This window comes from Camellia sinensis, chromosome 13 (genome assembly GCF_055761805.1).
Source record: "Camellia sinensis isolate YWXY chromosome 13, ASM5576180v1, whole genome shotgun sequence".
In the NCBI taxonomy this organism is placed as follows: domain Eukaryota; kingdom Viridiplantae; phylum Streptophyta; class Magnoliopsida; order Ericales; family Theaceae; genus Camellia; species Camellia sinensis.
Window position 1 is genome coordinate 69095875 of NC_138973.1, and position 27888 is coordinate 69123762.

General features: G+C 37.2%; 2 protein-coding genes across 11 annotated transcripts in view; one reads left to right on the top strand and one right to left on the bottom strand.

Annotated features, from left to right (window-relative positions):
• The first annotated feature begins 268 nt into the window (after positions 1 to 268).
• Positions 269 to 10113, top strand: LOC145805467 (F-box protein SKIP23-like). The gene is made up of 2 exons (XM_082900603.1): positions 269 to 324; positions 9486 to 10113. Exons 1-2 carry the CDS (start codon positions 269 to 271, stop codon positions 10111 to 10113), a joined length of 684 nt encoding a protein of 227 aa, XP_082756729.1.
• Positions 10114 to 12331: 2218 nt separating this feature from the next.
• Positions 12332 to 27888, bottom strand: part of LOC114281024 (E3 ubiquitin-protein ligase XBAT33) — a 51687-nt gene continuing 36130 nt past the window's right edge. For 5 of the 10 annotated variants that reach the window (XM_082902474.1, XM_082902465.1, XM_082902467.1 and 2 more), the window contains one exon: positions 27612 to 27848. The gene's annotated coding sequence lies outside the window, so the exon portion shown is untranslated. Of the gene's footprint in view, positions 12629 to 27611; positions 27849 to 27888 lie in introns of those variants that run through there. The other 5 variants (XM_082902476.1, XM_082902470.1, XM_082902481.1 and 2 more) reach the window with 2 other exon arrangements.

Sequence of the window (27888 nt, forward strand, 5' to 3'; positions counted from 1 at the left end):
GAAAGCTAACTAATTGTGAAGTGGGTTTGGTCCTGCTGGAATGGTTCGGTGTGACACTCCATAAACTGGGTCGATCTGTTCATTTCCCGATTCCTCAGGAGCTGTTGCAGAGAGATGCTGTGAAAACTTGGAATAGAATTCATTTCTAAATCTTTCGCCAGTTCCTTCAGTAGCGATTCTGTGGAGGTTGCGACCATTTGAAGGCTCGCTGATTGCGAGCATCATCATTATCATGATCAGAATTGGGACTATAGGATGTTGAATGCCCATGAATATTGCTTTTGAGAATACTCAAAAAGCCTATAACAGAAGCAGAGGAGGCGGGTTGGTTGTTATGGAGTTTGTTAACTAACGCAGGCCAGTCTGAAGTACTATAAATATGGCACCAAGCAACCTGTGGTCAACATAAGAGCCAAAAAAAATCCCATCTTGGTATGCTGAAATGACGTAAATGCCCATTGTGTTTGGGTGAAATTGTAGCAACATTGTTAACTACATAAAATGGCCTAATCTTATCTAAGCCAGCCAATTTGTTTGGTAGTAATTTAACTCTATGTGACCAATACCTGGTTCATCTTTCCAATTGTTGTGATTATTGAGAGTGCAATAGAAGCATACAAACAACGACCTGTACGAAGCTTTTCTAAGGAATATGCCAGGGCTAACATGGTTCATTCCCCTTGTTATGGAATGCCAATTTGAAAAACCATTTGCTGAAGGGGCTTGAGTGTTGACTTGCATCAATTGCTATGGGTTTTTTTTTATTATAAATGAGCTAACACGCTATTATTATTATTAGGGTAAATTATCAATAGGTTCTACTTTTGGGACTTATTACTCAGTAGGTCCTATTGATAAATTTATCATTCTCTCTTGTTTTTATGAATAAATTTACAGTGATAAATTTATCAATCATGACCTTTAAGTAAATAAGTTTAGTTACTAAGATTGATTGGTAAGTGTTCCTTATTATTAAAAATAGGTATTGGTGAAGAGTTTTGAGTTACGCACTCATATGGAGACACGTGCCGGGACACACCAAGGTCAAATAAGTTGTACATGTTGCCCTCCAATCTTATGATTGATTGATTGTAGGTGAAGAATGGGCATCAAGAACACCCATTGTTGTTGGCTAGGATTTTCCAGCAAGGTTTGTTGCCTGTTAGGCTGTTACCAGATGACTTAGATGTGCACAACTTTGTGCCTTGCAAAACACAAAGATAATAGAGGGCTGTTTGTTCCAGCTTTAACAATTCCAATTGATCATTAACTGGGGAAGGCAAGTGATGAACTGAAACAAAGTTTCACATTCTTATGATGTGGTGAAATTGTTGGGTTTGGGGGCTGCACTCTATGCTTTGAATTTGTGGGGCTGTGAGCCTTGTTGGTTGCATTCCGGCTCTATTAAGATCATTTGAACCACTCAACATGTAGAATAAGTTGAACAGATTATTCACACAAACAGTTAGATTTATAGGACATTGACAACTATATGATAGAATCACATTTGTCTCAAACTTTTGAACCGATATATAGGCCCCAATTTAATCTTTTGAGGCTAATCTATCCAGAAGATCCTATTTGTCTGAATGTCACCTATATGTACATATGCTACCTAACTGTCTACCTAGTTATCTAATGTCACCAATCTGTACCTGTGTTGCTTATCTATTCATTTATCTGTCCAGTGTTACCTATCTATTTATCTACATGTGTCACCTACTTGTAGGGCTGCAAACGAGCTGAGTCAAACTGAGCTTTGCTGAGTTTGAGCTCGGCTCATTTGTTTATCGAGCTCGTTTATTGAGTTCGAACTTGGCTCGATAACTAACTAGGCTCAAGTTCGGCTCGATAAGATTTTTTTTATTATTATTTATATATGATTTAATATATAAATAATATATTTATTATATAATTTAAATAAAGATAAACAATCCGAGCTTATTTAAATTCGAGCTCAGCTCGTTTACTAAACGAGACGAGCCGAGCCGAGCTGAGCCGAGCCGAGCCAAGTTAGCTTGTGAACAACTCGGTTCATTTGCAATGCTCATCTATCTATCAAATGCCACCTATGTGTCGCCCTCACTGACAAATTTTTGATGAAAATAGGGTTAAGTGTTATATGAATTAAAATATTAAATAGTTCAATACAGTTATTTTAAAATTGTGAGACTTACTATAATTTCTTCAAACTTTAAGACGATATATATAATTTATCCAAAAAAATTATAAAAAAGATCAAAGAGGTGGAGCCCACATATGTGGGACCACACACTTCTTTTTCATTCTTCTGTGAAATTTTGTATTTTTTATATTTTCAATTTGATTTGGTAGTTGAATTATTCCTATCATTCAATTCTCGGTATCCATTTCAAGATTTTATTACTAGACACTACATAAATTACAAACAAAATTTATTTATACAGATCTATCTATTTATATACCATTGAGGATGGTAGTCTGTACTACACTATGCAGGAGGTATAGTAGGAATTAAAAATAGGAAAAATACAAATTAATTAGGAAGCTGAAAAGTAACATCATTCTTTTCCTTCTTTTCAATAGCTAGTAGGGGTGAAATTGGTGTGGTTCGGCCAGTTTTTTTTCCATTTTTTGGGCGAAACCAATTCATTCAGTTTTATATACATGTACCGGGGGGGAGGGGGGGAATAAATATTCTTTACTTTCGTACTCCTTGCGACCAAGCTTTGCATTGCTCCAAACGGTCACAACTCAAGTGAGCTACCCGGTAGGTGTGTTGCCCGAAAACCCCTCCGACGGTCAAGTTAGCACCCTTGGAAAGAAGAAGGAAAGCAAGTATCGCTTAGCGTAAGAAAATTGCAGACCTTTTGTGTAGTGGAATTGTGCGTCTTTTATAGGCTATTACCTTGCCTTCCAAGATTGTGCACGCACTACCTCGCTCATCCTTTGCTGGACGCGTGGGTGTACTACCCTCTCATTTCCTTACACGTGTGTGCGTCAATACTTCCAAACAATGTTAACTAAACATCCCAACGGTATTGATGCGTGCTATTGGTGGGTTCGCCTCAGCATTTCCAATTAGGCCACGTAGCACATGATCGCCGAGCTATACTTGGCCGGTCTAACCTCAGCTCGGTCTAACCCTGACTAACCTTCAAGGCTGAGCTAACTTTTATCGGTATATACCTGAAGTGCTCAACTAGCTCGGCTCATTACTTTCAGCCTAGTTAAGCGCCATTCGTTTATCAAGGCAAATCCTGCCTGAATCTGAAGCACGACTGAAGTACTTAGCCTTATTGAGGGCAACATCATCACGTCACCTAGCTTGGCTCACTACTTGCAGTCCGGTTAAGCTCCATTCAGTCATCAAGGCATATCCTGCTTGACTCCAGAGCACGGTTGAAGTACTTAGCTCGGTTAAGGGCAACATCAAACTAACTCGGCCCACGACCCAAGCCCATCAACTAGCCTGGCCCAACATCCAGGCCTCAGGCCAGCTCGGTTACGCGGTTTAGAACAATGACCCAAATATGATTTTGCTCGGTCCATTTGTTCGGCACAAATTCCCCTCTCAATACATAAACCGCACCAAACCGGTTCATGCGTTTTGGTGTGATTTTGTGCGATTGTTATAGATTTGGGCCTTTTAGTCCACTTTGAACAAATAAAATTGGGCCTTTCAAACTCAAGTCCAACAGCACCTAAACCTTTTTTTGCATATTGATGCCTTATACAATGAAATTGGGTCTGATCCAATTAATCCTTATAAAATTAAATTGGGCTTTCAAATTGCTATCCAATCCAGTCCAATCCTTGTAAAATTAAATTGGGCTTTCAAATTGTTATGCTAATAAAAAATAGCAATGCATTCAATACAACATTTGATATATCCATCAAAACATTTTCCAGCAAAATTTTAGAAAATAGAAACTGTAAAATATCCAGCAAAACAAAAACCCTAAAACTATAAATCCAACAAAACTAACTTGCATCATTTGAACATGACCAGCAAACATTTTTTTTGTTAGTGTTTGTACCTATTTTTGTAAAATTTCTTATCGATAAGTGGATCAATTTAATGATGACACGTGGCAATAGAGCCAAAGTAAAAGTTTTTCATTAATCAAAGGGACAGGTGGCATGATAAAGGTTATCATGTGCATAAAGTGGTTGAAGTGAACATGAGCAGTTGTCAAAGCATTTTCTCATTTAGGGGGGTGTCTCATTGGAAATTATGTTGGTGGGTTGAAGGATCTCATGTGATCATGTGTTAGAGAAAGAAGGAAGAGTATAAAGGCCGGAAAATAAAGAAGGAAAAAGACATCAACAACACAACAACAACTTAGCTTTTATCTTAGGAGTAATTCCTTGAGTAGTTTGTAACTTATAACTTTGTGCACTTTGATAGTTTATTTCAAAATAACCTTTTGTTTACTCTGTAACTGTCAATTGTTCTAGAGAAATCTTCATTCTTTTGAGGCATTTGAATCAATTAAACAGTTGCTTGATCTCTTTGATTTGATTGTTTGATTAAATTATTGTTTGATCTTGTCGATTTGGGGTTTAACATAATTTTTACTAATAGCAACCAACAAACATAACAAAACTGTAGCAGCCATAAAACTAAATATCTAAGTCAGTCTTAATATATTGCAGATTATGATACTCAATCTCATAACTCAAAAGCTCAAAATATAGACACTGTGTATCCATTTTCCAACTAATCAAAAGAAGTCCTGCAAAAAAAAAAAAAAAAAAATTTATTATCATCATAATTGAATTTAACATAAAAAAAAGGTTAGATAAATTTGTAATTTCTTACCTTTGTTGACCTATATATTCAATCTCAAAAATCAACACTAAGCTTGAATTTTCCAACCAACAAAATAGGTCATGCAAAAATAAGAAATGTATTGCCATAACAATTGAATTTACATAAAAATATATAGATGAATTATGCAATTTCTTTCCTTACTGACCATTAATATTCATTCTCAAAAATCATCATTAAAGCTTATATACAACATGCATTTTCCATCCAACAAAACAGGTCCTGCAAAAACAATAAAATTATTACCATAACAATTGAATTTAACTTAAAAAAATTTAGATCAATTCAATTTCTTACCTTTACCAACCATTGATAATCTCAAAAATCAAAAACTGAAAATGAAGACCATTTGCATTTTCCAACCAACAAAAACACGAAATCCTACAAAAAATAATAAAATTATTATCACAACAATTGATTTTAACATAAAAAAAATTTAGATAAATTATTCAATTTCTTACTCTTGCTTTCAAAGATCAATCAATGATGTTAATGTCCTTGTTGCTTGTTCCTTCCAAAACTCCATAAACAAAACAAAAACAAAAACAGTGCATATGAATACAAAAACAGTGCAAAAACATTGTTAAACATATAATTCTTATACAAATAAAGAAAACAAAAAAGGAATACTTTATTCTTATAAAAACAAAGAAAATCAAGCGGTTCGGTCGGTTTAGTTCGGTTCGGTTCCTGCGGTAATTCTTTCATTAGTAACAAATAACACATTAGCAACTCCCTTGTGTGCATCCACTTTGACACTGTAATGTACAACATTATTCATTGAGTTATTAGGATTTCAAACATTATTCTGATGATGATTACATCTATGTACATAATCTCTAATGATAACAAGGATGAAGCCAAAATCTTACTAAAACTTCTCTTTTTGGAACCAAAAACTAGAGAGGGGATTCTCTTCAGTCTGGAAGTGTTATCTAGACCCGTAGAGCTTACTAACACTCATTCTCCCTATGGGTATGTGCCTATCTTTTCTCTTACAAAAATGAGGAAGCAGAATGTGAGTTGAGTATTCGGTGACAAAGTACGTTGGCAAGTAATTTGGTTTCAGTTAACTATTCGTGCTGAATAGCCACACCAATAAAGTAAATTCCCTGTTTTAGATATTTTGGTGACAAGTAGTTAAATTTTTTAAAATTATGCCATTTTGATTAATATTTGGATAAATTGCACTGACACCTCGAGAGATTTGCACTAATTACATTAATACTCTTGACTTTTTTGAAATTACATCTCTATTATTGAGGTTTAAAAGGACATGAGCCGTCAATTTTTTGCGTGAAGGACACACAAATGACACATTACAAAGGAAATGGCTTTTCTTCAGTCCACTCCACTCTGTGGACTAGACAATGTTGTTGGGTCTGTGGGGCTCATCATGGGTCTCATTTCAATGATCTGAACCGTTCAATATGTAGAGCTCATCGAGTACTTTATCCTTGCAAAAAATCACGTTGATCAGATATCGATAATTCCTTGATCATAACACATTTTTTTTTATGGTAAATATGAATTTAAAAATAAATTGTTAATAAAAATGTTAATTGTTCTTCACATTAACATCATCATCTATTTAACTAATTTACCCCATTTAAAAAGGGTAAATTATCAATAGATCCAAATATTTGGATTTAATTTCCCTTAAATCTTGTTGAAAGTTGGTCCTAGTAAAATTGTCACTAAAAATGATTTGAGAGACTTTTGTATAGGTCCTAATAGGTGGATTTATTGTCTAATAGATTCTATGATAATTAATGACATTTTTCATCAAGCTCTATTAAAAAAGTCGCTAATTGTTAATTTTTAGTGACAGTTTGAAAATTTGATTAGAAAAATGTCACTAATTATAAGTTTCAGCGACTGTTTTAAAAAATAGTTACAAAAAAAGTCACTAATTTTCATCTTTCAGAGACCATTTGAAAAATTCGTCACAGAAAAATGTCACTAATTGTATGTTTTAGCAGCAATTTATAAAATAGCGAAAAAAGTCATTAATTGTCAATTTTTAGCTATATATGTAAAAGGTCGTCACAAAAAATTATTTTTAGCGAAGATTTTATTAGGACTTATTTTCAATAGGATTTGATGAGAATTAAATCAAATTATTAGAACCTATTGATAATTTACCTTTAAAAAATTCAACAGATATATTTGTGTAATCTAATGGCCAATAATGAAGTTGCATATCATGTGCAACTAATAGGTCCCTGGGGAGCAATTGTAACGATCAACTTTGTGGAACTCCCTCGCTTGGTTAGATGTGGAACTCCCTCGCTTGGTTAGACAAAGACAATTCCACCCTAGAACTAAAAACAACTATAGAACGCTATGGAAGCATACACTTCTTCTCAAAGCAAGCTCTTCAGGTCCTGGCTTGCTGGTCCAGTTCTCTAGTCAAATTATTAAGGGTAAATTATACTTACTTTCCTTGAGATTTCTGATAATTACAGGGACGTCCTCTATAGCTTTAATAATTAGGAGGACTTACGTGTAAGTCTTAATAAGTGAATTTATTATCCAATAATTCCTATGATAATTAATAACATTTGTCATCATATACTATTAAAAAACGTCATTAATTTTTAATTTTCAGTAACAGTTTGAAAATTTTGTCAGAAAAATGTTACTAATTATAAGTTTTAGTAACAATTTAAAAAAATCGTCAAATAAGTCACTAATTTTCAACTTTCAACAACAGTTTAAAAAAATCATCACAGAAAAACGTCATTAATTTTAAATCTTAGCGAACAATTTATAAAAATCGTGACAAAAAAGTTACTATTTGTCAATTTTTAGTGACATATGTTGAAAATCGTTACAAAAAATTATTTTTAGCGACGATTGTACCAGGACTTACTTTCAATAAGAATTGATGATTATTAAGTCCAACTATTAGGGCCTATGAGTAGTTTATTCTAATAATTATACTAATCTCCCTTACTTTTGAAATTATTATCAAGATTTCTCCATTGTTATCCTTCGTTAGGCTATTTAACAGAATTTGCTAATGTCATGCTGATGTCATATCAATAATAACGAAATTACCCCTTAGATGCCTTATCTATTCAAATGAGTAATTTGACTCACCTCACTTGAGGTTTACCTATCTATATATATATTTTAATATTATTTAATAAAATTCTTAAAATTCATGCAATAGTAAATAAAACTCTTAAATTGTTAAAAAATTATTAAATCATTTAATGGAAAAAAACATAATTTTTATTGATAAAATACTTAAAAATAAACAATATCTCTAAAATTAATGTTAGATAACATCCTAATAATTTAATATGTAACGCCCTGAAAATATAATAATAAAATCGTCCCACAACAATTATTAAATAATAATACATTTCTGAATATGATTTTCTTCTCATTTCATATAATTCAATTGTACAAAAGAGAACACATGCAATTATACATGACGCAGTGGAATACAGGGGGAATAGATATCGCTCTAGTAGACAAAATGGGTTCTTGAATCCATAAGAAAAATAGAATCTTAAATCCACAAGAAAGAGAAAATATCTTAATATTATTGATTGAATTCCTCTATTACATTTGCTTGTAGACTTATTTATAATAAAATAAACCTAATACTTGTAGGAAAAGTAATTCTAAAATAAATTAGGAAACTTAAATCAACACAAATTAGGAAACTTAAAAGAATAGGAAACTAAAATTCTAAACTATTTAAAATCCTAAACAAAATCTAATTCCAAAATAATAAAATTTAGGAAACCTAATAATTCTAAAATGTTTATACTAAATTACAAGAATCCTAATAAAATAATATATCAAAAATATTGAAACTAAAAATATAAAAATTCTTAAAATCTTGTCCTATATCACTCTGAATCTATAGCATATGTCATAAGCAAAAGATATGAATTAAAAATCATACAGATAAATTAATGCCCTAATGGCAACAACTTTCTAAGACGCTGCTTGGTTATAACAAAAGTGAGTTTAAATTTAATACAATTAAAGCCCTAGGCTTCTACAAAAATAAATACAACAATAACAAAACAAGAAGCTCTTGGCTCCAAGTCCTCCTAACCTATGGCCTTGGCGGAGGCATATCATCAGCACTTGAAAATGATTTTTTACATAGGGTGTGAATCTTAACAAAGCTATAAGGTGAATGCATAAGCAATACTCGTGCCAAAACATTTTATATCTCTTTTCAAAATAATGCAATGCTAGGATTATATCACAATTCATAAAAACATTTCCTTTACAATAGAAAACAGGGCAATGGATACGAACACTGAGATTCTCTTGGGTACGTGTCTACAAATAAGCTATACAAGCACTACGAATATCATTTTTACCGGTATTAATCAGAACGCTCGGCACCTAACCGCGCGGGTTTCTGGACTTTCACCAAGGACACATAGGCCAACAATAATACCACAACCACACCCCCTATCCAGATTTACCAAGGTATTCACCCATTTTTTTTTTAAAACAATATACATTTTCAATGTTTTAAATATGCAACAATGCTCAATACAAATGGATGAAAAATTAGTTTTAATTCACCTAAACCTCATGCAATTTCTACAACAATCATAACTATCCTCCACCGATAGCCCAAAATAGATATCTCTAAATAGATACATAATTTTCAATAAAGATATACTTTCAGGTTATTCACGGAGGTGCAAAGCACCTCGGTTTTTGGAGACCTAGCGGAGAGAATTCCTGGACTGTCAATAGAAAACCGTGATTTCCTGTACGAGGATGTTATTTATTACAAGGGCCAATTTTATGCATTAAGTAATCAAGGCTCGATTTTTGTTTGGGACGTTGGGGGTCCTAATCCAACAGTGGCACGAAGAGTTAGAGGAATAAAAAGTGAATTGCTTTGGTATATGCATCCCTTCATGGTTGAATCGGGTAGAGAATTATTGGTGGTTGCGCGAGATGCAAGACATCTAGGTGGCGACCCTGACCTAACGTATGAGACCACTTCCTTTAAAGTGTATGAGGTTGATTTGATCAAGGAGGAGAGATGGCAAGAGATTAACAACTTGGGGGGAAGTGCACTCTTCTTGGGTCACAGTGCTTCCATCTCTGTTGATTCCTCTAGGTTTTTTCCAGCAATAAAGCCTAATTGTATATATTATACTGACGATTATATGGAAATGTACCCATTTGAAGTTGACAGCCCAGGAGGTGGCAAGCACATGGGCGTTTACAACTTGGAAGATGGAAGCAAGGAACCACTCAACTACAAAGGAGAATCCCTTAGTTATACTTGTCCTCCAGCCTAGGTCTTGCCTTTTTTCTGATGTGCTTGTTTCTCCGTTACTCTTATGGAGGACGATCATGTCCTTTTTTTAAGTTTTTATTTTCTACGCACACTCAATTTTAGCCAGCCCTATTTCGATTAATTTGTGTTTTTTTTTTTTGTTTTGTTTCTAGTCTAGATTTTGCAAGGGCCCTGGATTGTATTGGATTAGTTATTTAAAATATTTGCTATTATCATTGTCTTTAATAGTAGAGACAAGAAAGAGGTAGAAGGGTTGAGTTTGTGTTTTCATTTTAAATTATATATGGCAACAAATTAGTGCATATTTTTGAAAAAAAAAATAAAAAATTGACATGAGAGTGACAAAACAAAACATTGTTGATGCGGGTGTTTCTGTCACCTAATTAAATTGATTTTTTTCATTAATTTTCATAAGTTAAATACAAAAAATTCCTTGGTTAACAGAAAGTCATTCCAAAAAAAATCTCCAAAACGAAGTGTGAAATTTAAAATATGTAGATTTTATTATTTTAATTTTGACCTTATCATACTATCATTAAATTTATCCCATAAATTCATTTTATCTTGGAAGTCCTAACCCTCTATGAAAGTAACTATATGTGATATTGTTTATGTGGTGTTTTCTATTAATAAAAATTGCAATATACATTAAGTGAATTATCATTTATATTTTAATTAGTTAACAAAGATGAATCAGCATAGTTCACCTATAAAATTTTTCACTATATGGTTGATTTGGAATACTACATAGACAATGACAATCCAACACATTTTTTTTTGTTTGAACCACAATCCCACACCTTAATCCCATCAAACAAATGACCCCATAGTGTTCTGAAATCGAACAATTTATCCCCACCCTCTGTATCCATCTTTAATCTTGAAATAAAAATAAAATTTAAGATTCCAAATAATACCAAATTGGGTCAACTCGGATCTAAACATTAATCGGATCAAGTGATTCACACCAACCAGTTCTTGAGATTCTGGGTAACATTCAACGTTGTGTTTGGTTGCGAGATTTGAAAAGAGATTTTGAAAGGAAAAGAAAAAAATATAGGTAAAATATGAATAAAATATACCTATATTTAGTTTCACATATCTCTTCCTTTTCAAATGTTTAAACCAAACACAGCATAAGAGTCTCATGAATTCATCAATATTTTCCTAGTTATTTCCCTTATGTTGTGTTTGGTTGGAGAATTTGAGAAGGGATTTGGAAAGAAAAAGAAAAAAAGTATGTGAAACTAAGCCCTGGTTTGACTATCATTTTGGGGCTAAAAAAGCACAAATTGAGATTAAATAAGTTAATAAGACAAAATATCAAATTCAATCCATAATCATTACACTTCTTCTCTCACAAAAGTCAAAAAATTCAAACCAAACGAGGCTAAATAAGTCTCAACACAAAAAAATTGGCTATATTAGCCAATGCCAAACGAAAAGGAAATGTAAGTATATTTTATTCATATTTCACTTATCTTTTTTTTTTTCCCCTCAAATTCTTTTCCAAATTCCCAAGCAAACATAGTGTTATTGTAACAAAGTAGGCTACTTTTCTCCTTTTTAAATTATTGATCTTAAAGGTAAGTGTTTGGGTGTACAACCTAAGAATTACACACTTTATCCATTCAATCCCCATAGTAATAATCTCTAGGCTGTCTTTTCTATTTACTTGTTATTCTGAAATAATTGAAAGACAGATGTCAGGTCTTGTTGAGTATAATTTCAATATGTCCTTCGATGCCGCCATCATACCCAACAATCACCACTTGTTGCCCTCCGTCACCTTCTTCATTGAAGTCCATATTCGTTGTGTTCTTAATTATCGTAAGCGAGAAGAAGACGATTCATTTGAACCACAAGGTGCCTTGGTAGTGAAATCATTCTGGGTTCGTCAAAGTGGGTTAGTTTTTGATGAAGCGCTGAAGATGTCATGTATGAGATCCTTACTTCCATGGAAGTCCATATTAATGTCTAGTAACCGATAATGAGGGGCATCTCGTCTTTCACCAGAACGATGATCGTTGAACCTTGCAATGCTGTACATACAGTGATGCCTATCCTTTTAGAGATTGTGATTGTCACGACCCAAACCCGCCCCTATGGGTTAGGTATCGTAACTGGCCAGTAATCCGTGATTACCAAAGGCTTACTTAACAGTAATGACAGTAATACAGAGTAAAGGGACTGGCGGAAGCCAAAACAGTAAATGGAGATGTCTAATAAGCTGTGACATTCTGTATGCAAAAAGACTTTTCTGAACATATTCACATTCGTAGTCAAATATATATACAACTCAGATACACAAAACATTCAGGTTAGGGACCAAATCCCTACATCGTAGCTATACAGTCAAGTTTTACACAAAACAGAGACAAAAAGGGTGGAACTGAGACACCCTAAAGTAGCCATAGCTTGAACAGACTGGGAACCTCGAAGTGAGGCACAATGGTTGGCTTTGACAAAACAAGAGCTAATCCGACGCTCCTAGCTCCGGTCCGGTGCCTGGACACCTACATATATATGTAAACAGTGAGCTAAAACCCAATGAATAACAGTTATGTAAAGAGGTTAAGAATGAATGTCCTTTCAGTAATTAAACAGTCATATCAGTCACTTAGAAAGCATAGCAGTCATATGTGGTGCATCCTATAGCAAAACAGTATAGTAGGTCTTAACAGACCGAACAGTTAGTCGATGGCCATCATAACAGTAACAGTAATGGTTCCAAACATGAGAACCGACAGAGATCTCTGTGTCAGTAGCAGTAACAGTACAGTAACAGTAAATTGCTATAGATGCCACGAATACAGTTTACAAATAGGACAAACATTCATTCATTAAACAATAACGTTTCAGTAAGCAGAACAGTTGATCATTCAGAAAATAATCATAATTAAACATATCTTTACAACATTGTTACTCACAGAGCACTGGGCTAAAAGCAGCTAGTGGGCGTCCTCGGGTGCCAACCCTACACAGTTACAGAACGAACACATACTAAGTTACACACTTGGGAATCAACAACTTAGTCCTTATCTTGACTCGGTGTGGTTCTACATCAATATCCTTATTAAGATGTCTTAAACATGGCCTAGGAATGCTTAGAATGGAAAGAGGATGCAAGGATGCACTTTAAAACACTTTTCAAAATTTGCTGAAACAAGGGTCCACGCTCGAGCGTGGCTTCTACGTTCGAGCGAACATGCAGACAAAGGAGCTCCGCTTGAGCGTGACTTCCTACGCTCGAGCGGGCTGCAAACTTCACGAAAAGTACTGGATGCATACAATTCACGCTCGACGGACGCTCGACGGACGCTTGACCCCCGCTCGAGCGTGAGACTCAGGTCTTCGCTCGAGCGTGAACTTTCTCGCTCGAGCGGACTGTAAAACACATGAACTTCTGGGCATATGCATTTCACGCTCGAGCGTGACTTTCCACGCTCGAGCGGAGGTGCATGTACTCAGAGTGCAATTTCGAGCGTGAAGTCCTACACTCGAGCGTGGGTCCAAAATCTGGAATTTCCAGATTGAACCTAACGCATGAAATTCAACTTTTAAAGCTTCAAATTCGATCCCCTTAGGCTAATTTTTTGGAAAACTCTTGGAAACTCGTAGTATAACATGTTTTTGAAGATCATTTGTTAAATCAAGTCTAAAGGTAAGACAATTGAACACAAAAATTAAGTGTAAATATGAAGAACAATTCAAAATCATACATGCATGAGTTCCTATGAACTCTAATGTTTCAAAACATGATCCAATGCAAGATTAAGCTCAAAACTATGGTGAATTCATGGACTATAACAAAAATATGAACTTGCATGTGGAAATTCTCATGAAACAATTCCAAAATTCCAGAATATGTACATGCGTGCATGGATTAAGCCTCAATCCAACACTTTAAACCAATATTTGACTCTAACCTCCCTTAATCCCATGAACCATGCAAGAATAACTCAAATGTACAAATGAGAGGATGAAGTTTCTACCTTAGGTCTTGAATTCAAAGTATATAAGCTCAATTTTACAAATTGCCCTCAAATCTTCTAAGTCTCCAAGCTAAACTCTTGATGAACTCAATTTCTTCTACTCTCCCTCTCTCCCTCGGTTTAGTCTAAGAAAGTGGCTGAAAAAATGATGTATAAAGGTGCCAAACAATGTTGTAGAAAATGGCCACTCAATGGCAATTTGGTAATAACACAATCTAATGTAATTTAACTTTATTCAATCTAATTAAATCATTCCAAATCGGATTTTAATTAAACCTACCATAAAATCACATAAATTCTAATTAACACATAACACCAATCGATTTCTGATTCGGCCGCCGATAGGGCCTTCAATTCGCAGTTCGAAATTAAAACGTGAACAGATCATATAATGACAAACAGATAGAAATGCAACTAATGCAACACACTTATGTAATCAATTCAGAATTTCAGTCAAATCAGTTACTTATCATTCTCAGTTACAGTTTAGCATTAATCAGAGGTGAGGGTTGTCACAGTCTTCCCTCCTTAAAAGAGTTTGGTCCTCTAAACTCGAATTACCTTTATTTTGGAAGAATACCGAATTCAGTAGGAACAATTCAGGATATCTCTTCATCATATCGTCTTCCCTTTCCTAAGTGGCATAGACGCCACCATGGTTTTGCCAATCAACTTTCACTAGCAGGATTTTTTTGTTTCACAACTTCTTGATCTGTCGGTTCACAATCTGAATAGGCCGTTCTTCCTAAGTATAGTCATCACTTAGCACTACACGGATAGGCTCAATAACATGGAAGGGATCCCGAAGATAATCCCTCAACATTGAAATATGGAAGACATTATGCATATGCCCCATTTCAGGAGGAAGCGCTATTTGATACGCCACCGGATTAATCTTTTCAATGATTTCATACGGTCCAACATACCTCAGTGCTAGCTTACTCTTGACTCCAAAACGAGTCTGTCCTTTCATTGGTGTCACTTTAACAAAAACGTGATCACCCACTTCATATTCCCTGTCTCGTCTTCGGACATCCGCATAACTTTTCTGTCGGCTTTGTGCGGTTTTCAATCTTTGCTGAATCAGTTTTACCTTTTCTGTAGTTTCCTGTACAATCTTGGGCCCAAGCAAAGGCCCATCTCCAACTTCTGCCCAGCAAATAGGAGATCGGCATTTTCTGCCATACAAAGCCTCGAAAGGCACCAAACCAATGCTCGAGCGAAAGCTGTTGTTGTAGGCAAATTCGGCTAAAGGTAAATGGCTTTCCCAATTTCCTTGGAAATCAAGGACACACATTCGCAGTAGATCCTCCAGAGTCTGGATGGTCCTTTCTGACTGGCCATCTGTCTGAGGATGGTATGCACTACTCAGTCTTAGTTCAGTACCCAATGCCGTCTGTAGGTTTTGCCAAAATCTCGATGTAAACTTCGAGTCCTTATTAGAAACAATGGACATAGGCACTCCATGCAATCTAACAATCTCATCAATATAAATTATAGCCAATTTGTCCGCATTGTAAATTGTTTTGACAGGTAAGAAGTGAGCAGATTTAGTCAATCTATCAACAATAACCCAAATTGAGTCCATACCTTTACTGGAGCGAGGTAAACCAACAATGAAATCCATAGTGATATGTTCTCATTTCCACTCCGGTATTGGTAAGGGTTGCAGTAAGCCTGCGGGTCGTTGATGTTCAGCTTTAACTTGTTGGCAATGAAGACATTTCGATACAAAGTCAGCAATCTCTTTCTTCATTCTTGACCACCAAAAATTCAGTTTCAAGTCTTGGTACATTTTCGTATTTCCTAGATGGATAGACAGTTTCGAATTGTGGCCCTCTTGCAGAATTTGTCTTTTCAGTTCAGAATCATTCGGTACACACAACCTTCCCTGGAATTTCAACACATTGTTCTCAAATTTAAAGTCCGGCCTCGGTTTGGACTCCCGTTCATCAATGACCTTTTTCAAAAAGTCATCCTGTTGCTGCTTCTCTTTAATCTCCTCAATCAGTGCCGGTTGAGCAAAAATAGTGGCTAAGGTTCCACTTTGTTCACGCAAAACAATCTCAACTTCAAATTTTTCAAGGTCACATAGCAATTTTTTCTGCCCGATGAGTAAACAGGCTAAATTTCCAACTGATTTCCGACTCAGTGTATCGACAACGGTGTTAGCTTTCCCTGGATGGTACAAAATTTGCAAGTCGTAATCTTTTATCAGTTCTAACCATCTCCGCTGCCTTATGTTCAATTCTTTCTGTGTGAAGAAATATTTTAAGCTCTTGTGATCTGTATACACTTCACATGTTGTCCCATAAAGATAGTGACGCCAGATTTTCAATGCAAATACTACTGCGGCAAGTTCTAAGTCATGGGTCGGGTAGTTCTTGTCATGAGGTCTCAGTTGTCGGGAAGCATACGCGATAACTTTTTCATTCTGCATTAATACACATCCCAAACCCTTATAAGAAGCATCACTAAATATGGTGAATCCATCCGTACCTGAGGGTGGGGTAAGAATCGGTGCAGTCACAAGTCGAGTCTTTAACTCTTGAAAAGCTGATTCTCTCTGGTCAGTCCAGTCAAATGATATCCATTTTTGAGTCAACTGAGTCAACGGTAGGGCAATTTTGGAGAAGTCCTTCACAAATCTTCTGTAGTATCCGGCTAAGCCTAAGAAACTTCGGACTTCAGTAACATTAGACGGTCTGGGCCAATTCACTACTGCTTCAATCTTCTGTGGGTCAGCTGAGATGCCATCCTTACTGATCACATGTCCCAAAAACATTACATTGTCTAGCCAAAATTCACACTTCATTAGTTTTGCATACAGTTTCCGTTCTCTTAAGGTCTGTAAGGCAATGTTCAAATGATGTTCATGCTCTTCCGTGCTTTTGGAATAAATCAGAATGTCATCTATAAAAACAACTACAAATTCGTCGAGGAATGGTTTGAAAATTCTATTCATAAGGTCCATAAATGCAGCAGGTGCATTAGTAACCCTGAAAGGCATAACAAGGAATTCATAATGTCCGTTCCTCGTTCGAAAGGCAGTCTTTTCAATGTCCTCAGGTTTGACTTTCAGCTGGTGATATCCAGATCTAAGATCAATTTTAGAAAAGACCTGAGCACCCTGTAACTGGTCAAATAAATCATCAATACGAAGCAGTGGGTACTTGTTTTTCACTGTTACCTTGTTCAGTTCATGGTAGTCAATGCAGAGTCTCAATGAGCCGTCTTTCTTTTTCACAAACAAAACTGGAGCGCCTCATGGCGAAGTACTAGGCCTGATGAACTTCTTATCCAACAGTTCTTGCAGCTGAATTTTCAATTCTTTTAGTTCGGTAGGTGCCATTATGTACGGAGCTTTGGAAACTGGCTGTGTACCCGAAATCACATCAATGGTGAACTCAATGTCCCTGTCAATCAAATCCCCTGGCAAATCGTCTGGAAAAACATCTGGGAATTCTCTGACTATGGGAATACTGTCCACATTAGCTTTAGCATCAGTAGGTACAGTCAATATACAACATAGATACCCTTTACATCCCTTCTTAATTAGTTTAAAGGCTTTCATAGACGAAATCAGATATGGGGGAGGCACTACACCAACTCCGTTAAATACAAATTCAAGCAATCCAGGTGGACGAAAAACAACTTGTTTTGTTACACAGTCTATGGTAGCATGATATTTTGTTAACCAGCCCATTCCTAATATCACATCGAAATGATCGATATTCAAAGGCAGTAAATCAATATACAAATGTACATCCCCAACAATAATTTCACATGCAGGGTACATGTAAGCACAAGTCATGGATCCCCCAACAGGTGAAGACACAGCTAACAAATAATTCATGGGTTCCAGTGGTCTATTTACTTTTCGCGAAAAAGCATGCGAGACATATGAATGTGTAGACCCCAAATCAATCAGAACATAAGCATTTTGAGTACAGATTGAGAGTATACCTGACACAACGGTCTCGGTATTCTGCACATCTCCTGGTACAAGTGCGAACACTCGGCCTTGCCTTAGAGGCTCCTTTCCAGTAGCTTTAGGATTGGGTTTCGGTGCAACAGTTGATGCTGCTGCGCTAGCTGCAGCTTTACTATTGCCTTGAGAAGTGGAAGGGCAATCTTTAACCATGTGACCCACTTTGCCACACCTATAACAAGCACCAGAGATTTTATAGCAAACCCCTTTATGCCTTTTCCCACATTCAGAGCAGGGTGGTATGGAATTGTTTCCCTGGCTAGAACTAGTTGTTGACCTTGTATTTTGCTTTTTGTTCAATGGACTGCTTCGGCCTTTCTTAAACTTAAAACCCCGTCTCTTATAACGCCATTCAGTCGCTGGTGTTTCGGTCTGTTTTAATGCCTCGATGTTCGACTCAGCTATTATCGCCCGGTCAAAAACATCCACATATTTCAGTAACTTCAGCACATTGATTCTGTCAAGTATCTCTACATTAAGGCCGCCTTCAAACTTCCTGGCCTTTTTGTAATCAGTGTCCACCATGTGTGGCGCCTATTTGGCGAGTTCAGTGAACTTTGATTCATACTCTGCCACCGACATAGTACCTTGTTTTAACTGTTCAAACTCAGTCACTTTGCGATCCCTGACACACTAAGGAAAGTATTTTTCAAAGAAGGCTTCTTTAAATTGAGCCAAAGTCAAAGCAGTATTGGTGTCACGAACAAGCATCCACCATCTTCTGGCCTCTTCTTGTAAAGTAAAGGTAGCCAGCAATACCTTGTGTGCTTTGGAACACGGAAACACTTCAAATAATTTCTCTGTTTCTAGAACCCATGCTTCGGCCTTTAATGGTTCAAGGCCACCCTGAAAGAATGGTGGTTTCATTTTACTGAACTTCTGTGTCAAGGCAATTATATCCTCATTAACATTTTGCTCCGGTTGAACTGGAGGAGGTAGGGGCTGTTGGTTCTGTTGTAGCCTCAAGGCCTCAGTCAACAGTTCAACCATTCTTTCTAATCTTGCCATCCTTGCCTCAGATGATTCGGATTCATCAGCATTTCGTGCATTGTCCATTTCACTATAGGCAATATGGTAATAATAAACATAGGCAGTTACATACTTAAACACATTAGCACATTAGCACATATATTCATGTCATGGCCACACACACTTTCTCATGCTCATGCAATGCCCTAATCACTTTTCTAGGACATCCTATAGCTCATTTGGACACGTGTGTGCGGTATAACTCGTGGTTTGATATCGCTCTGATACCACTCTGTCACGACCCAAACCCGCCCCTATGGGTTAGGTATCGTAACCGGCCAGTAATCCGTGATTACCAAAGGCCTACTTAACAGTAATGACAGTAATACAGAGTAAAGGGGCTGGCGGAAGCCAAAATAGTAAATAGAGATGTCCAATGAGCTGTGACATTCTGTATGCAAAAAGACTTTTCTGAACATATTCACATTTGTAGTCAAAACATATATACAACTCAGATACACAAAACATTTAGGTTAGGGACCAAATCCCTACATCGTAGCTATACAGTCAAATTTTACACAAAACATAGACAAAAAGGGTGGAACTGAGACACCCCAAAGTAGCTATAGCTTGAACAGACTGGGAACCTCGAAGTGAGGCACAATGGTTGGCTTTGACAAAACAAGAGCTAATCTGACGCTCCTAGCTCCGGTCCGGTGCCTAGACACCTACATATATATGTAAACAGTGAGCTAAAAACCAGTGAATAACAGTTATGTAAAGAGGTTAAGAATGAATGTCCTTTCAGTAATTAAACAGTCATATTAGTCACTTAGAAACCATAGCAGTCATATGTGGTCATCCCATAGCAAAACAGTACAGTAAGTCTTAACAGACTGAACAGTCAGTCGATGGCCATTATAACAGTAACAGTAATGGTTCCAAACATGAGAACTGACAGAGATCTCTGTGTCAGTAGCAGTAACAGTACAGTAACAGTAAATTGCTATGGATGCCACGAATATAGTTTACAAATAGGACAAACATTCATTCATTAAACAATAACGTTTCAGTAAGCAGAACAGTTGATCATTCAGAAAATAATCATAATTGAACATATCTTTACAACATTGTTACTCACAGAGCACTGGGCTATAAGCAGCTAGTGGGCGTCCTCGGGTGCCAACCCTACACAGTTACAGAACGAACACATACTAAGTTACACACTTGGGAATCAACAACTTAGTCTCTATCTTGACTCGGTGTGGTTCTACATCAATATCCTTATTAAGATGCCTTAAACATGGCCTAAGAATGCTTAGGATGGAAAGAGGATGCAAAGATGCACTTTAAAACACTTTTCAAAATTTGTTGAAACAAGAGTCTACGCTTGAGCGTGGCTTCTACGCTCGAGCGGACATGCAGACAAAGGAGCTCCGCTCGAGCGTGACTTCCTATGCTTGAGCGGACTGCAAACTTCACAAAAAGTACTGGATGCATGCAATTCACGCTCGATGGACGCTCGACCCCCGTTCGAGCGTAAGACTCAGGTCCTCGCTCGAGCGTGAACTTTCTCGCTCCAGCGGACTGTAAAACACATGAACTTCTGGGCATATGCATTTCACGCTCGAGCGGAGGTGCATGTACTCAGAGTGCAAGCTCGAGCGTGAAGTCCTACGCTCGAGCGTGGGTCCAAAATCTGAAATTTCCAGATTGAACCTCAAGCATGAAATTCAACTTTTAAAGCTTCAAATTCGATCCCTTGGGCTAATTTTCTAGAAACTCTTGGAAACTCATAGTATAACATGTTTTTGAAGATCATTTGTAAAATCAAACCCAAAGATAAGCCAATTGAACATAAAAATTAAGTGTAAATATGAAGAACAATTCAAAATCATACATGCATGAGTTCCTATGAACTCTAATGTTTCAAAACATGATCCAATGCAAGATTAAGCTCAAAACTATGGTGAATTCATGGACTATAACAAAAATATGGGCTTGCATGTGGAAATTCTCATGAAACAATTCCAAAATTCAAGAATATGTACATGCGTGCATGGATTAAGCCTCAATCCAACACTTTAAACCAATATTTGACTCTAACCTCCCTTAATCCCATGAACCATGCATTAATAACTCAAATGTACAAATGAGAGGATGAAGTCTCTACCTTAGGTCTTGAATTCAAAGTATATAAGCTCAATTTTGCAAATTCCCCTCAAATCTTCTAAGTCTCCAGGCTAAACTCTTGATGAACTCAATTTCTTCTACTCTCCCTCGGTTTAGTCTAAGAAAGTGGCTGAAAAAATGATGTATAAAGGTGCCAAACAATGTTGTAGAAAATGGCCACTCAATGGCAATTTGGTAATAACACAATCTAATGTAGTTTAACTTTATTCAATCTAATTTAATCATTCCAAATCAGATTTTAATTAAACCTACCATAAAATCACATAAATTCTAATTAACACATAACACCAATCGATTTCTGATTCGGCCGCCGATAAGGCCTTCAATTTGCAGTTCGAAATTAAAACGTAAACAGATCATATAATGACAAACAGATAGAAATGCAACTAATGCAACACACTCATGCAATCAATTCAGAATTTCAGTCAAATCAGTTACTTATCATTCTCAGTTATAGTTTAGCATTAATCAGAGGTGAGGGTTGTCACAGTGATAGTGAAGGATGCGCATGTCACCGGACATAAATCATCTACTAGGCCCATGAAGAAAGCTTGAGTTAAATAATTTGATTTGATAAAAATAACAGTCTTTGATGTCTTTGCTTCAATTTTTGTTTATTTTTTTAATACTTGGATAATAGAAAGACTTGCAATTGTATTATTGTCTATTTTGGGACTTTGATTTCTTGATTCAAATGGTTAATTGAACCAAATTTTATCAAATGAATGAATGAATGCAGTGTATTGTTGTAAAAATTAAGAGGGTAAACATCATTGGAATTGTTTGTTAATTATTATTATTATTATGTAACCCTAGTTCTTTAATTTTCGTAAAGCTTTGGGTTCACATATAAGAGGATTGCATTCCCCTAGAGTAAGGACAAGACTGTTTAAGTAAACAATTTTGCTACATATTCTTACTAATCTACAAAAATTATTTAAAATATATAATCCATTTATTTGAAAATAATATTGTTTCGATTATTATATTAATTTAATTTTTACATGAATATTTTACATAAAAACCTCAATATATATATATATATATATATTAATGCATGCAATGGACAACCTGAAAGAGGACTTAAAATCAAGGACACAGCCTCTAAGTATATCCTCAAAGATCTGAATAGTATGCTCAAACTGCTCGTCAGTTTGAGGATGGTAAGCTGTGCTAAAAGTCAATCTAGTGCTCAAGGCACTCTGCAAACTTTGTCACAACCAAGCAGTGGAACGCGGATCTTTATCCGAAACAATCGTCACAGGGACCCCGTGCAACCTCACTATGTCCCTAACATACAGGTCGGCAAGATAATCTACCGAGTCACTTACGCGCATGGAAATAAAATGCGCCGATTTAGTCAACTGGTCAACAACTACCCATATAGCATCACTACCCCGTTGAGTCCTCGGAAGGCCCACAACAAAATCCATCGTGATATATTCCCACTTCCACTCAGCTATAGGTAAGGGTTGCAACAAACCCACTGGCCTCTAATGCTTGGTCTTCACTTGTTGACAAGGCACGTTGATACAAACACAGTCACATCCTTTTTTATACCTCTCCACTAAAACTGGCAACTAAGATCATGATACATCTTTGTGCCCCTGAATGCACAACAAGGCGCAAATAGTGAAACTCTCGGAGTACTTTCTCTCAGCAAGACTCCGATACAAACAAACGGTCACAGTATCTCACACTCAGGTCGGGATCTCTTTTTACCTTCCGATTGGAAATCTTCTCTCGGAACGATTCCATCTCAAGGTCACCCTTCTGTGCTTCTAACACTCAGTTCACAAGTGTAGGTTTTGCAACTACTGAAAACAAAGCTGCATACTCAACAGACTCGCTCAGATGCAAGTCAAACTCATTAAGAGTACCCACCATCTCTCATTCCCGAATGGCAATACAAGCCACATTGCCGATAGACTTCCTACTTAGGGCATCGGCCACAACATTGGCCTTTTCCGGATGATAATGTAACTTGAAATCATAATCTTCTATGAATTCCATCCATCTTCTCTGTCTCAAATTCAAGTCTTTCTGTGTAAACAGATATTTCAGACTCTTATGATCAGAAAACACCTCAAATCTCTCGCCATACAGATAGTGCCTCCAAATCTTCAAGGCAAATATCACAGCCGCTAACTCTAGATCGTGGGTAGGGTAGTTCCTCTCGTGGGTTTCTAACTGCCGTGAGCCATAGGCTACTACTTTCTCCTTTTGCATCAGTACACAACCCAAACCCTCTCGTGAGGCATCACAATACACTGAATAGCCTAAACCCCTCTCCGGAATAATCAAGACTAGAGCGGTGGTAAGTCTAACTTTAATTTTTTGGAACGACTTCTCACAAGTCTCCCTCCACACGAATTTGATTTCTTTCCTCGTCAACTTAGTCAAAGGTGAAGCTAGTCTAGAGAAATCTTTCACAAACCGACGGTAATACCCGGCCAACCCCAAGAAACTATGAATCTCGAAAGCATTCCTAGGTTATACCTAATCTTGCACTGCCTCTATTTTGAATGAATCTACAGTCACCCCTTTTCCGGAAACCACGTGGCCTAAAAACTTAACTTCTTTTAGCCAGAGCTCACTTTTTCCAAACTTGGCATACAGTTTGTGGGCTTTAAGTAACTCAAGTACTAATCGCAAATGTTTCTCGTGTTCCTCCTCAGAAGGTGAATAAATCAGAATGTTGTCCACAAAGACAACCACAAAACGATCTAAGAACTCCCTGAAGATTCGATTCATTAAATCTATAAACACCACTGGTGCATTGGTTAGCCCAAAAGGCATCACAAGAAACTCATAATGGCCATACCACGTATGGAATGCCGTCTTCGGAATATCCTCCTCTTTTACTCTTAACTGGTGATAACCCGATCTTAGGTCTATTTTAGAAAAACAACAAGACCCTTTCAACTGATCAAGCAGATCATCTATATGAGGCATTGGGTACTTATTCTTAACAGTAACCCGGTTCAACTTTCGGTAATCAATACAAAATCGTAAGGCTTCATCTCTCTTTTTAGCAAAGAGCCCCGGTGCTCCCCAAGGTGAAGTATTAGGGCGAATAAAACCCTTGTCTAGCAATTCCTGGAGTTAAATCTTCAACTCACTCAATTCAGCTGGTGCAAATCTATATGGAGCCATAGAAACTAGTGCCGTACTAGGCACTAAATCAATAGAGAACTCGATCTCTCGGTGAGGTGGTAAACTAGTCAGATCCTTAGGAAAAACATCTGAGTATTCGCAAACCACTCTTGGCAACTCAATCCGAACTTCATCACACTCACTACTCATAAAGCTAGCAAGAAGACAACTAAGTTCATTCTGCCCACGCGGGTTATACACCGATGACAAAACTCTATCCATGTGGTCACCCAAGAAATAAAAACAATCACTGCTCCAGGTACATACAGTAACCTTATGACAGTAACAATCTATAACAGTCCGGTATGACGATAACCAGTCCATACCCAATATGACATCAAAACTATGCATGTCAAACAATACAAATGCAAATGGCAATCAACGACCAGTAACCCCGACATCATAACCCCGACGTCATAACCCCGACATCCTTGTTTCAAGATAATCTCACCACTAATTGGTAACTTTACAAAAATAGGAGATGCTAACTGTGCCAACTCCAAACCCAAAATAGATGCAAATGTAGACAATAAAAGAATGAGATGCACCCGTTTCAATCAACACATTAGCTACTGAATTGCAAAACCAAAAGGTACCTCTCACCACAGGAGCAGGTACTAGATCTGGCGCTGCAACCGTGTACATACGCTCAGCAGGTCTCTGCTCAACCTGCTCACCTCTCGGAGCATAAGCCTGATGCACTGACTGAGCTGAAGAAGCTCCCTGAGTGGCCCTCGAGGCCTGTGCTGACTGTGTTGGCTGGTGACTCTGTGTCTGTCTCGAACCAGACGCACCAAGTGTGCCACCTAATTGTGGGCAAAACCTCTTCAGATGCCCTGCCTGCCTGCATTGGTAACAAGTGAGCGGCTGGCTTCTCCCTTGACTTTGGGTTTGAAAATGAGCCGAAGATGATGTTGCTTGCTGCCCCCCCTTTCTAAGGACAAGCTGGAGACTTGTGGGCCAATTGACCACACTTAAAGCAAGTGAAATTTCCTTGGCCACCCCACCCAGAACCCGAACTCGGTACTGGAAAAGTGGACCTCGATTGAAACCCCTGGGAGTGCTGAGAGTTAAAACCCCTCTACCTCTTATTGTCCCCTTGACTATTCTGACTCCTTCTGGAGCCCCTCATTTCCTCTTCTTGCATAACAATCTTGAGATTTGCTGCTGCCTCCACAAGGTGCCTAAAATCTCTAAACATGGATCCTGCCACTCGAAGTTTGAGTCCGGTCCTCAACCGCTTCTCAAATTCCAAACAACAACACTCCTCAGTCGCCACCAACTCCGGTGCGAACCTAGACAAGCTAGTAAAGGTTGCCTCAAATTCAGCCAATGCGTCTTGTCTTGAAAAGCATTGACAAAGGCCTCCTAAGTCATCTCAATGCGTCCACGCGCATACTTCCACCACTAACCCGTATCTCCCTTCAGTTGGAACGATGCCAAGGTCACCATCAAATGATCATTCTCGATGCTAAGCATCTCGAATGTTTTCAACAATTGCTCTAGTCATTCATCTGCCTTCAATGGCTCCTTAGGATCACCCAAAAACTCATCCGGATTCGATCGGAAAAACTCCCTCTTCAAGAAAGATGGCCCTGCTTTAGCTAATTGGGCCTGGACTTGATTCTTTGCTCGGAGAATGTCCATAGACTCCCTAAATGCTCCGGTTATTTCATGGGCTAAGGCTCCTATGGCCTGTTAATTAACCGGTTCAATCACATTGGCTTGACCAACTCCTCCTTCCTATGCCGGAATATCATCCGTTAAAGGCACCTCATGCCTCCTAGACCTACCACGCCTATTACTACCATGTCCACGTCCTGACATCCTAATAAAGGTAACAACAAGATTAGCACATTTATAAATGTACCAAATTTAATTCACTCGCGGCCTAATATATTGGACAACAATAAACCATTCATGTATGCACATAGTCACATAAACACATACGGATTTTATGCCCAGAAAATAACCGTCCCACGGTGTTGCTAGAGTTTCAATTAGAAATAGCAGTGATCAAGTGCTCTTCTAATAGGACTTCCAAAAAAACCGTAGACTCAATCAACATCTTAGGAACCAAATCCTATACTCACATAAGCATGTTATCACATAAGCATACAATACATGCTAACGTCTCAATCAAGCGAGACAAACCCATTGTGGTACTAACCACTTTCTACTAGGGGTGAGTAGCGGATATACCGATCCGCCAAAACCGACCGAACCGAACCGATCCGCCGCATTTTGGACGGATGCGTGATGATGAGCGGACGGTTGTGGATTGATTTTCTCAAATCCGCCAATTTGGCGGACGGATGGCGGATTTGAGATTTTTTGGCCGCAACCGAACCGCCAAACCGCCAAATCGCGAGCACCCCTAGTAATTTATAAGACTTTGTATTTTCAATTTGTTTAAATATTATGTTTGTGTTTTCAATTGAAAAAGAGTTTAAATATTCTGTTGAAAAAAAGTTTTCAACTTGAATATATTTTTTAATTGAAAAAAATAAACGTATTATTCATATATATTTTTTAGTTTTTAAATGTAACTCTAAAAATAATAAATAGAAAATATGATATATGCTGGTTGGTTTTTGTTTTCAAAAACATATGTAGATGTAACAATACAGAGACATTCAATCTCTACTACTGCTCTGTTCATAGTTTTGGTGGTTTGAATTGTTATTATATTTTAAGAATCACAGATTGTAATACTTTATGGGGATGAATCATGCTGTGGTTGTAATATGTGGATGAGGCATGCAGTGATCGTGATATTCTAAAGTTTCAAACTTTTTTTCTTTGGATAAGACATACAGTGATTACTTTTTTAAGTCATTGACTGTAATACTTTCTTTTTCTTTTTTTTTCTTTTTTTTGTTTGAGGAAGTGCACAAGTTGAATTATGTTGAAAATTTATAAAATTTTAAACCGCCAAACCGATTCGTATCCATCCGCCAAACCGCCAATCCGCTCAATCCACATCCACCGGATTGGCGGATGGATGCGGATTGATTTTCTTCAATCCGCCAATCTGGCGGACGGATGGCGGATTGGAGGTTCCGTGGCCGCAACCGACCCGCGCCCACCCCTACTTTCTACGTACCCAAACTATTCAAACCCGGTACGCTCTGATACCAATTTCTAACACTCCAAAAATAATACGATAAAGATAACTCATATGCGAAATAGATATGAGAAACAACATGCTTTCATATATCAGAGTTCACTGTTTAATAACCAATTAAATGCCATGTAGGCTTACATCTTTTCAAGTCATTGCTTGGTTACACAAATTGAGTTTCGCTCATTAGATCTTAAGCCCTTGGCTTTACAAATAACAAACATACACATATAAGACATAATTAAGAAACTCTTGTTTCCCGAAAGTCCATCCACGCTATTGCCTTGGAGGAAACATCTCACCTGCACCTGAAAATGGTATTCCCGTATAGGGTGAGCCAACAGCCCA